Source organism: Melanaphis sacchari, unplaced genomic scaffold, assembly GCF_002803265.2.
Source record: "Melanaphis sacchari strain LSU unplaced genomic scaffold, SCAv2.0 Contig9_pilon_pilon, whole genome shotgun sequence".
Classification (NCBI taxonomy): domain Eukaryota; kingdom Metazoa; phylum Arthropoda; class Insecta; order Hemiptera; family Aphididae; genus Melanaphis; species Melanaphis sacchari.
Window position 1 is genome coordinate 1,275,715 of NW_020271711.1, and position 13,119 is coordinate 1,288,833.

At 24.2% G+C, this 13,119-nt stretch overlaps 2 protein-coding genes across 3 annotated transcripts; one reads left to right on the top strand and one right to left on the bottom strand.

Annotated features, from left to right (window-relative positions):
• Window positions 1–5,209: 5,209 nt before the first annotated feature.
• Window positions 5,210–6,489, top strand: LOC112603258 (histidine triad nucleotide-binding protein 3-like). The gene is made up of 5 exons (XM_025351757.1): window positions 5,210–5,457; window positions 5,811–5,934; window positions 6,013–6,079; window positions 6,145–6,277; window positions 6,348–6,489. The coding sequence occupies exons 1-5, from the start codon at window positions 5,338–5,340 to the stop codon at window positions 6,390–6,392; spliced, it is 489 nt and encodes a 162-aa protein (XP_025207542.1). The 5' UTR covers window positions 5,210–5,337; the 3' UTR covers window positions 6,393–6,489.
• Window positions 6,490–8,987: 2,498 nt separating this feature from the next.
• Window positions 8,988–12,200, bottom strand: LOC112603216 (3'(2'),5'-bisphosphate nucleotidase 1; the record flags this gene model as incomplete). Of its 2 annotated transcripts, none has more annotated exon segments than XM_025351703.1 (6): window positions 8,988–9,454; window positions 9,535–9,803; window positions 9,875–9,923; window positions 10,238–10,456; window positions 10,528–10,656; window positions 12,057–12,200. In XM_025351703.1, coding segments are annotated over 5 exon segments (927 nt in total). In that variant the 5' UTR covers window positions 10,648–10,656; window positions 12,057–12,200.
• Between the last annotated feature and the right edge of the window lie 919 nt (window positions 12,201–13,119).

The following is a 13,119-nucleotide window of genomic DNA, read 5'->3' on the forward strand; positions in this document are numbered from 1 at the left end:
TAGTAGTAGTAGTAGTAGTAGTAGTAGTAGTAGTAGTAGTAGTAGTAATAGTAATAGTAGTAGTAGTAGTAGTAGTAGTAGTAGTAAAAGTAGTAGTGGTAATAGTAGTAGTAGTAGTAGTGAGACGGCTTGCCACCGACGGCTGACGCGACCCCGCTACGGTCATCGTCGTTGTTTTATTATTTACGAAATAGAATTTATTTCATTGTTGTTATTGGTACCTGCCGGACGGAAATGATAATACAATTATTATGATAACGAAAACGCATAATATTTCACAGTTTTTACATTACGACTAATGAGTTTCTATTACTTTATTAAATTACGTTTTATAATATTAAAATGTTGTATAAAAAATGTAATTTTCAATGTCTTTTTTTTTCATTTTTTTTTCATTGTAGAATATAATATTACGTACAGATATTGTATTAGATTGCTGATGTATTATGTGCCTCTGTCACTCCTCCGTCCCGAAGTCGTGGGCCACACCGCGCACTGGTTATCGGAGTCCAGAATAACAATAAATATACTAAATATTTAATATACAATTGGTGGCACGCAATAAAGTTTATTATATTGTCAACCTACCTTGTAGACACTAATGATAAAATATTTGCTACTGTGTCAAGCTACTACTAACTTAATACGTCTTATACGTCATAATAAGGTTTATACGAAAATATGCAGTCGTTATCGCAATCTGTCCCCGGCGCTGGTCTACTACCGTTTTCGTAATTTCATCGTTATCATAACACCGATTATTATTATTTATTATATTATTTATGTTGGTACATGATATTATAGTAAAGGATATTATGAGACAGTTAATATTATTTAACTACCATCACGTAGGTATTTATCGGACGGTGTTTTCGTAGATAATAAAAACAGCAATTTGACACGGTTTCCGTGGGTGTATTTGTTCTTGGTTTGGAGACGAAAAAAAAATAAAAAATATTTATAAGTAACACAATATGCCAATAGATTAGGTTTACGCTGTTACGCATTTGAACGTTTTTGGCAGCGGTTACATTTTCCGTTATGTATAAAACGACGACATGGTTGGTCGTTGGCGGGAGTCGGAGACAAAAACATGAATTAAGTACCTACAAAAAAATCACCGGGCTGGCTCGACAGCTGTATTGAATGCTAGATAGTATTATAATGGAATAGGTATATATATTTTTAAACGTCAGACGAAAATAAAAATTACCTGCTGGCTGCTATTATAAATTATTATTTATATTAACTACTCTATAACTATACTCATAACCCTTTGGAGTATTAAAGCTTTAAATAAATATTCAAAAAATTCTGATTAAGGATCCCAAGGCTCATTTATTTTTATATGAAATAGTTTTATATTGTACAGATTCAAAAAATAAAATTAGAATTTTCATTTTACGAAAAATTACTAAGTGATAATATCATTATAATTTGATATAAAAATAATAAAACTTAGCAACAAAAGAAATATTAATTTAAATTACGTGTTTTGGGCATATTTGCGTGATATTTTATACATTATATTATTATATATCTAAAATATAATCTGTCACCAATTAATATTTATGTGCAATTAATTGTGGCGACTATAATATCATTTTTTAGTAATAGATAATTATATAATAATGCATAATTACATTACTAGTTAGTAGTTTTATTATTATTATTATTTTAAATGTTACAAAATTAAAAAATTATGTTTATGAATACAACTGTAAAAATAATTACTATAATAGTTTTAAGCAATAAATTATACAAACTTTACATTTGTGTACAAACAAATGGTGACGTTTATTAACATCGTTGAAATTAAAATGTTTAAAGAAATTTCTCTGTTGTTCTAGATTTGCTATCATAAGTATTCTCGGCAATAAAATTTGTTTAGATTACCAAGCCATCCGATATCTATCTACAAGTTGAATAAGTAGACTGCACATTTTTGCCAATAAATAACTATAATACTTATACATTATATTATATATTTTAATATTCTAAACTTTATTTAAAATCGTGTTAGGGATTGAATTTAAAAAGAGGTGAGGGGAACATCAATTGGCAGGATATAAAGCAGCTACATACTTTGCATTCCCTACGTACTTGTGAATAGGTTTAAACGTTTGAGTTATGCTCATAATTCGTAGTCATATTTTTATTTTATAATATCATATAGGAACCATTTATATAAATTTGTGTACAATTAGCGACTACCTTTATTTATTTATATTATATTATATAATAATAATACAATATAAAAATGCAAACACAATATGTAGTGAATTCATGTAACTTATAACCTACATAATTGTAAAATAATTAGAATAATAATTCCAAAATAAACTTCTAACATTAATGTAACGCAATAACGTTTAATTTTTATATTCTATTTTTAAAAGTTTTCAACAATTCTATAAATTTGAATACGTATATTATGTATATCTATAATACTTAAACATTTAATACACTATTAAATTCCAAAAAGCTTTTATCAAATTTGTACCCTAGGTCACTAGGGCGTATATCAATTTCACCTATTATTATATCGATTTCCGCCGGCTGTTGATGGCACCGAGTCTTAAGCTCAATAAACCAATATATGTATATATATATTTAGACTTTAAAATCATAAATTTCAAAAGTGTTGATAATTGGTTAGGACTAGTTAGTGGTTTCTACAATTTTTATAAATTTAAAACTCATCTACATATTACTATTATTATTATAAATAATAAATATAAATAATTAAGTAGAAATAGTATAGGTAGTACCTAGTTCGATCTAGTTAGATGTAATATAACACAGCATTATTATTCACACATGTAAAACAAATTATACACAAATTTACAAACGAGTTATACAAATCATTGTATTAGAATAATATATTATAATTTAAATTTTTGATTTGATGTTATTTAATGTTATGAATGAAACTTTTCTGCAATTTTCGCAAAATATATTGCATGTTTAAAATAAAACTACAAACATTTATAATTTTATTTTTTTCATACTTTAAAATTTATAACTTGATTTTATTGCAGGCTTTGCAAAAATTGTTTAAATTATCCATGTAGTTATAAATGATTATATTTAATATAACACTGAACACCATTTGTTTACACTATAAGTAGATACCTACTATGAGTCTAGAAATTCGTTTAACCTGGTAAACGTGCAAATAATATCAAAATCTTTTACTTTATATCGATTATCGGAGTTCGGTATATACCGGTCTATCAAGAATTTTTTTCTACTTGTCATTCAAAACGGCAATATCCCCTCCATGGACAATATTCCGCATATATTTTTATTATTTAATGTATGAAGTAAATGAAGAATAGAAAAAGAGGGGATTACGCTGATATCAAAAATAAATTTCTTTATTTTATATACCGGTTTTCTTATTAAAGAGAAATTTATATTGGATTACACGAATAATTTCAAGGGTATTACGTCATGTTAACTTTAATTTATTTTAATATAAAAACACTTACAATACTTTTTTAACTGATTCGGTGTTCTAGTTTTCTGAGATAAATCATAAATCGTGTATCATATTCAAGATAAGCTGCTAATTGAAATGACCTAAAAATAATTCTGATTGTAACAACAAATACTAGTGATAAATTTAATATTAAATACCTTCATGTATAAAATAATATATTTTAATTACTGGCCCAGTTTTTGTAGAACGTATCATAGGGAAGAATTAGATCCACTTGATTTATGAATCCTTAAATTCTGAGAGAAGCAATGAATGTATTAATTTAAAATTTTTAAAAATGATTTGGGTTTTTTTTTTTTTTTTTGTGTCTTTTACCTCTTTTTGAGCAGTAAAAATGCTTTAATTTTCAACTTAAAGAGTGGTTTCTAATAGCAAATCGAATCTAGTTTGTACTTTATAGGACTCAAATATAAAAGTTTTGCAGTACCTAATTTTTTATACAAACTATTGGGAAATAAAAGAAAAAATTAATAAAAAATGAAAATTTTATGCTAAACTACGTTACAACATTTTTCTAATAATATTTAGTTATAATATTAAAACGAATAAGTGTAGACATTTTAATACTCCACCAAGTATTTATATTAATTATATTAATATTTATACTATACTGATATAATTTTAAAAATATTTTTAAACAATTGAAATTTTTGATTAATTTTAATGTTGATAAAAAATGTTCACTTGGTTAAAAAGTTCACGCATATGTTTTTCTTATATTATGTGTATTTAATATTAGAAATTGACCAACTATTTTATAGTTGGAAATTTATAAATTATTTTCTTTTTTATCTAAGATTTAAAAATGTGTAAAAGATTTCTCATAAATAGTTCATACTGGAACCAAATTATTTAAACAACATATAAACGCAATTATTTTTATAGACAATTCAAATTCTAATTTTAATGAAGTTACTCGTATATATTTAAACAATGAGTAACGATATTAATAATTTTGTTATAATTCAAAAATATTATTCACGAGGATTAAAAACTTTTTTAATATATTAAAAATTTTACTGTACGTAATCTTATTTTTAAAATATGTATATTTATCTTAGGATATTATCTATTTTTTATTTACACTATGAACTTATTCAGTCAGAATTCACGATACTTTACGGTAAAGTAGTAAATTGACCCAAATGTTAATAACAATAATGTATAAGATGGTATAAGATGATTGATATGACTTGAAAATCTTCAATGATGATGTACCTACTAGCGACTAGGTAGGTATCTACATTTGAGGTATTTTACTCAAAATGCCTAAAATAATATAAATAAGGAAAATAATAATATGAATACCTACTGATTGCGTTCTGAGTTTTTTCAAGGTGTCTACATCCAAAATATAACCCAAATTCAGTGAAGCTTAATATGTGATAGATAGAAAAAATGTTGACATTAATAAAATATAGCTATCTATTTTAATTAGACGTATACATTTGGGTTGAATTAGACAGAAAATTATTATTATTATTATTAGGTTACTCGTGAAAATTTTAAATACAATCCAAATTGTTATAGATACCTACTTAAAGTAATACCTATTATAAGTTATAATTTATAACCAAGGTGTATACTATATATTATCTTATACACCAGATAGTTATAATTTATATCATTCACGAATCTTATCATTATCATTTTTTTAATGATTTTTTTGTAGATAGCAGTTTAATATGATAAGAGCATATAAGTACTAACTACTAAGTATTGGAATTCATGTCAAAATTGAAGTAGGAACACATTAAAATTCTTTTGTTTTCTCTTTTTTAAATATTGTGAATTTAAGCATTTGTGTGCCTAATTAATTTTAATTACTAATTATGACTGAAGAATCTCTGGTTAATATGAATATCGCGGAAACAACCAAGATACGAGTTAAAAACTGTATATTTTGTAATTTAATTGCTGCCAACGACCCAAATATTATTCTTGAGCCTCGAGTAAAAATTGTTTTATATTTATAACTATCACTTTATGAAATTATTTTATAACTATTTATTATTCTATAAGTTGCGTATCTTAAATTACTTAAATTACTATACATTTAAATAGGTATTTAATGTAATACTTACTTGTTATCACTGACAACCGATGATAGATTGGATTGGAGTAATTTGAAGTCAATTTATTTAATTAAAATTCTTGTTATTATTGCATTAACTTACCACTTTTCAAAAACTTTAAGTTGGTCAAACCTTACAATATTATATCAGTTTAACATTCATTAAATTACAATCCAAAAACTTGATGAAAACTTATTAAATATATTTTTATGGAATGAATAATGTTACAGAGCGATCAATTTGTAATCATTAAAGACATAAAGCCAGTGGCTACTCACCATTTCTTAGTGTTGAGTGACAAACATATAAAAAGTTCTAAAAGTTTACAACCTAATGAACAAGATTGTAATTTACGTAAGCAAAAAAAATATTAATCCATATTAATTACCTACTTTGTTTAATTTGCATAATATTTTTGTATATTTACATTAGTCAAGAGCATGGTTGCAGCTGCAAAACAAATATTATTAAACAATGGTTGTGATTTAAATGACATAAGGTATTCAAAATCATATGTCATATTTATAATTGTATTCATTTTTTTACGCCTTGTTGTTTTGTTAGAATGGGTTTTCATTGGCCTCCATTTTATTCAATAGGACATATGCATCTTCACGCCATCAGCCCGGCTAGTTCAATGTCTGCTTTCAATCGTTTTGTTGCATTTAACCCAAGTTTCAGTTATGTTTTTGTTGATGTAAATATATAATTTTAAAAATAAATCATTTTTTTATTCGTTTTATCAAAAAATATATTTATATTAACAGGTAGATTATGTGTTAAAACGTATTGGCTGCAAAGACAAAAATTAAATAGATAATCCATCTTCTGTCAGTAAGCTGTGATACATGCTTAACATATTATAATATAAGCACTGCTTGTTATTTATTATTTATTTGTATGTTTATTTGTATGTTTATTCAATATATTATTTTATTATATTATTGTTTTTATTAATATGATTATACAGTATGGTTTTGTGAATAAAATAAAAATAAATTTTACATTTTTGATAATCAATAATAATTTTTTAACCAATATTAAATAATCTTATAACTGTAAATCATAATTTTCTAAACTAAAATAATAGAATTTTATGTTTGAAAAAAATTCTTATAGGTGTTTTTTAAATTATCATACAAAAAGTAATCAAGTACAATTTTTTACATTTTTTTTTTTTAATTTTAAATGTATGTACTAAGTAATATTTTAATTTTTTTTTTTCATGTAGTCATTTTTTTCTATTAACAACTATGTTATGATATTGTCGTGTAAAAATTGACCAAGTGAAAAAATACAAATAATATGAAGTTACAATGATATTATAAAATGTAAAACTTTATTTAAACTTATTGATTTTATTTTATTTTTGCTGGTTTGATGAATAATAGATAAAATGAATAAAATAAATATGAATAATTAATACAATATTTTATTCATGTCTTTATGATCGTTTGGTTGTTAATATTTTTTAACTGATAGAAAATAGTAGACAGCAGATGATTACAAAAGTAAAATGCTCTTACACTGTTATCCATATAAATATAAATAGGTTAACATAATAATATAATTATTTTATTAATTCAATTAAAAATAATATTACAATTCCAAAGTTTCAAAAATATTAAAAATCATATATTTATTATTAATAAATTATTACGTTTCAGAAACAAAATATTATTTTTGACCAAGTTATATGCAAGTTGTTGTCACCTATACTTCTAAAATTAAGACTAACAACAAATTTTTTTTTATACAAGTTTTACACAATGCATTATAATTTATAGCATTAATGCTTTTCTATTATGTGCCAAGCAATGAATGTATTATTGGTTTTACAATAATTTATTATTGTTTCTTTTTTTTAACATCATTTTTTTAGAGTATTTAAATTTTTCAATGTACAATTTTGAGGATGATTTCTAGAGTTAAATATTAGGTTGTCATTAGATTTCTAGGTGGTACTTTAGTCTTAAAAAGATCAAAAACTAAGAATTCAGTAATTGGTTAAAAAGAATTAAAGAAAAATAGAAATATTTACACAACACTAATTTTTGATAAAATCTATTTCGTTGTTTTCTGTTAATTCAAAAAAAAAAAAAAAAAAATGCTATTGATAATCAAAAATGTTGTGATTACTTAAATTGTCATCAATTACTATTACTGTAATAATGTTAATTTTGTATTTGTGTTCCTATTGGGTGCCACAGCTATATAAAGCATAAAAGAAATTCTGCAAGCTAAACAATTAGGGTAAACTCACACAGACCACTTTAGAATCAGGTTTTCATTATATTAAATAATATGAGAACAAACTGGCCAATCAAAAATCAATTGTTTTCAGGTAAAGTTTATAATGTATAATTTAAGTGAATTAAATTTGTAAAATAAATATATCTAGAGAATTCTACATAATTTTATTTTTATAGAGGTTTTTAAGGCAAAATGCTTATCAAAAATAGAAATACAAACATTAATAACATAGATTTGTTAATTGGTAAATTTTATTTACCTTGAAACAGATGTTATGGATGTAAGAAATATAAGAAAAATTATTTCTATATTTATAAACTTATAATAATACATTTTTGGAATATAAATTCTTAATACTAATTGGTTTAACATAGTAATATATTTATTATTTATAATCATAGCTATCATGGAAATAAATGTAATTCCACTTAGATTGAGGTTATTTATTTTAGCTAATTTTATTTTATTTTATTAATTAAATAGGATAGTTATAACTAATAAATCGTATATTTTACCTTTGAAATCAAATCAAAGTGATGAAACTTATAATAATGTATTTACACTATCAAAGGCTTTTATTATACACAAAGGTGACTTTATAACTACAATTTAATGTTTATGTTATCATAAACAAATTATTGTCGTTGTTGCTATAAATCTTTAATATACTAAACGGCTTATAATATGAGAAATAACATAAAATACAATATTTGATCCCAGAAACTTATGAGCCATCTAATTTTAAATATTTAATCCTCTAAATTTATAAAGTATTATAATAAAAGAGACACCAAATTTTAAACTTTGTGAGATTCTGACATTCTGCCATTCTGAGTAGTTTTAATTTTTTACAGCAAAATGTATATATAATATTTATTTATAAAATAGTTTCAACATACCAGTTTAAAACACTTGAAAACATAATAATACTGCTAGAAATACTACAATATTTTGAACTTTTTACCAAATAAATAATATTAAAATTTAAAATAATGATGTATAATATTTAATAAAACAAAAGCAATACATATATTCATAATATATAAAGCAAATATTATAGTATAAGCTATTTTACAATTATTGTAAGAGTACATGTGTCAAAAAATCAGTATGCAAATTAGTTTTTAAATAGAACTTATTTACTCAAAAGTAATAAAAGTATTATAAGTTAAGTATACCTGATGTTTTATAGGAGTGTATTTTATTTAATATATTTTATTATTAACCGTTAAATTTATATTTTTTTTAAACTACACTTTAGTTTAAATCACATGAAATTAAATAATTACCTATAACTGAATTAGAACACATGATACTCATTGCAGATACTTTGATATTATTCAATAGAAAACTAATCATTGTTTAAGTTTTTTGATTGAATGTCGCAAATAAGTTTCATGAACTCAGTATGATTAAAAGAAGGAGCTGTGGCAAATACTCCATATTTATTCAAAGGGTCTTTTTCATTTTCCTTGCTATAACTGTATTTATTTCCATATACATCTGTTAATTCACCTCCAGCTGCTCTTAACACTGCCTCTGGTGCTGCTGTATCCCATCGTTTGCAACCAGCACTAGGATAAACATAAGCATGTGCTTTGCCTTCCAATATATAAAGTACCTATATGATATTTTTTTTCAAACACAAATACATATTTCATTATTAAAACTTATAATATTCAATAAGTTGTATCATTATACCTTATTTCCAGCACCACCAACTCGTATAATTTCACAAGGCTTTAAGCCATCAATAAATTTTTCTATTGCCTTATCATAGTGACTCCTTGTTGTTACATATACTTTTTTTGTTTGAGGGGGTTCTTTTAACTCAAACCCGCCTATTCCACTGCCAACCAAACCCCAAAGAGCTCGACCATGGTTTTGCCAAAATGGTTGATATATTACTCCAGCCACAGCTTCATCATTGACACATACTCCAATTAATATAGTAACATGATCAATTAAACCTATAAAATATAAACTTTTTTAAGCCAATATTCCAACAAATAAAAAACAATATAATCATATGATGATCTACCTTTTGTAAATTCTGATGTTCCATCTAATGGATCAATCCAAATTGTTACCTAAACATTAAAATTTAAAAATAAGAATTTTCTTAAATAATATTTGTTGGTATTACAATTAGCTAATAGATTATTAGAAGTATAAAACTGTAAAATTGTTACCCAAATAATGAAGTACCTATGATTGGCATTTATTAGGAAAGTTTTATAGTAATTATATATTTTTTTTTTATAGTATAATAGTGTAATATATTAAATTATACTGATATTTAACGGAAAATTACAAAATTTAAAATATTAATATTTCAAATCTTAAAACTTATTTTTTTAATTACTTGCTACTTAGTATAAATAAAATAATCAACTACACTAACTTGATCTTCTGTAACATCTTGTAATGATTTTGGACATTCTAAATCTAATATTTTAGGATCAAGATCAGTAATTAGCCAATCTGCAGGAACATCTAAATTCTGACTAATTTTATCAACTTCTTCTGCCACAATATTCACATTTGGATACAGATTTTTGAAAGATGCAACTATACAGCGTTGTGCAGATCTATCAGCTTCAGTTTGCAAATCATTTTCACCCTAAACATAAACCAATAAGAGTTACAATTAAAGCATCAAAATAATTAATAAATTATAAAATCATTATTTACCTTTTCAATTATTCCCAAATCTCCTTTTTGCATAACATCACGAATTATCTTACCTGCTTTATGAGCAACAGATACTGATGAAGCCAAAAGTCTACAAACTAAAGTTGGTCCTTGAGCCATCTTAAAAAACTAAACAAATAAACTTTATAAATAAAGCAAAATTGTATTTAAAAATACTTTATGTTAAATTACAACTTTAGGAGGACTGTGAACTATTACTGCTATGATTGAGTATAATAGACTAAAAATAATATTGGTAGAATCGATACTATCTTTTTAAGACTAAATAGTATGAAGGCCATTAATAATATCTATAATAATATTTATATATAAAATATAATATAGATAAGTTGTCTATACAAGGTAATGTTCAATAATTTAACAATGGGTATCTAATTCTATAGCCACACAATGACCTCTACAGTGATTGTCAATTTTCACCAATATTATATATATATATATATTAATACACATATGTATATTTTATCATGCTATTATAATAAATAATAATTTATTATTATTATTTTTTTTTTTTTAATTTACATAGAAACCAAAAGTATATAGCCTTAGTAAAAACATTACAATGTCTTACAAACTCAAACAATCATAACAAAACCACATTATTAACTTATTGCTCAATTCATAAATATCATTATTCATAATTACTACTTATAGTGATACACAATGTTATCCTTTTTTTTTTTTTTTTTTTAATCTTAAAATACTTGTTCAAATGTATAGTTTAAATAAACGTAACATAATAACATAAATGTTAAAATATAGTCATATAGAATAGATTGCATTACCCAAAAATATTTGGGATTCTATTTTACATATACATATTTAAATCACTATTTGCATTATTCATTTTTGTCAAGAGTAGTTTTTTAATTATCTTTTCTTGTGACAAAACATAGTAACAATTCTAACAAAACTAGTTAAATTTTGCAATAGTATTAAAACTATAAACAAATTCTAAGTATTATTCAGTATTCTCCAGGGATACGATATTATTAATTAATTAAATATTAAATGAAAGTTATGACAAACATTTTTATTTAGATATGAAAAATATAGTCAATTACTTTAAATTGTATTTTCTAGTATATATTAAAAATTTAATTTCAATTATTATTTTTAATTGTAGGTATACAATAACTTAATAGATACCATATAAATAGGTATTAAGCCAATAGGTAAGTTATTTACTTACCAAATATGTTTGTTAATCAGCAATGACAATGGTTTTTATTTAGAGGAAGTATACTTTGAAGATAATTTTTCGTTAAGTTATTGAAGCCTATTTACCTTATAAATATTGATATAAATAAGAACAACGTTTGAATTTTTATTTTATTAACGTTAACATCTAAAACACCTATAATAATAATAATGATCTAAAACTATGATGTACGTCGCATCGAAATGTCTATCATCATATTATGCATTTATTCCTAAAAGAATGAGAGAAGATTTTGTATTTTTTCCCAAAAATGCTAATAAAATAATAAGTAGTAACTATTCAGTACCTATAACTACTTTCTCTTTGAGTCAGCACATTTACATTTCACCATCCGAAATTATTGATGATAACGATAAGTAGGACTGTAGGAGTGCCACACACTATACACACTACGCACATCCGCAATCTGATAATAATAATAATATAATATATTATCATTCAAGGTGGATTCAATACAATATTTTTATATTTTTAATTAACGTTACTATCTATTACTTTGACAGCCACAAATTTAGATAGGTAAACACGTAGTTAAGCCACATGTAGCCATAAAACAATCACTGAGATTTAAGATATAGGTAGATAAGGATAACAATTAACAATATATTGGACCGTAGACTATGGAGTTGACCATGGCCAGATGGTCGTAAGAAAAAAGTTATTTGTTCTTTGACGCTATTTACCTCCACTGATTCCACCAATGAAGCTCAACATATTGACTGCTCATAAAATTAACATAAAAAGATTGCTCATTAAATATAACATTTTCTTGAAATAAATAATTCAATTACGCCATGACAGACTTTGGTGGCGAGGTATTGAGACTTTTTCCGGTGGGCCGTGGCTGGAAGCTGGCTGTTCATAGTTCATACAAATTTGAAATAATAACCGTCAAACCGTGAAAGTCACGTTCGTGGAAGAGGTGTGGATTATATGATATAATTTATATCTTGTTATTGAGTAGGTCACTGTAACGGATGGATTAAATTAAAATTCAATAATAAATTATTATAAATAATTACGTAATTGTGTGGAAGCCGGAAAGCAAGGAAGACACATCTGATTTTTTTTACGAGGAACAAAGGTATCATTTTGCACTTTTCCTAAATATTTCAAATTTAATTTTCCTAAAATAAAAAGTGAATTCAAATAATTCTATTATAAATAAGTTGATAATGTCACCAAGTATATTTCATGTTATATTTTTTTATATTACTTTTAGGTAAATTAATTCATTTTACTATTAGACATTAGTAATACATACATACATACATACATACATACATACATACATACATACATACATACATACATACATACATACATACATACATACATACATACATACA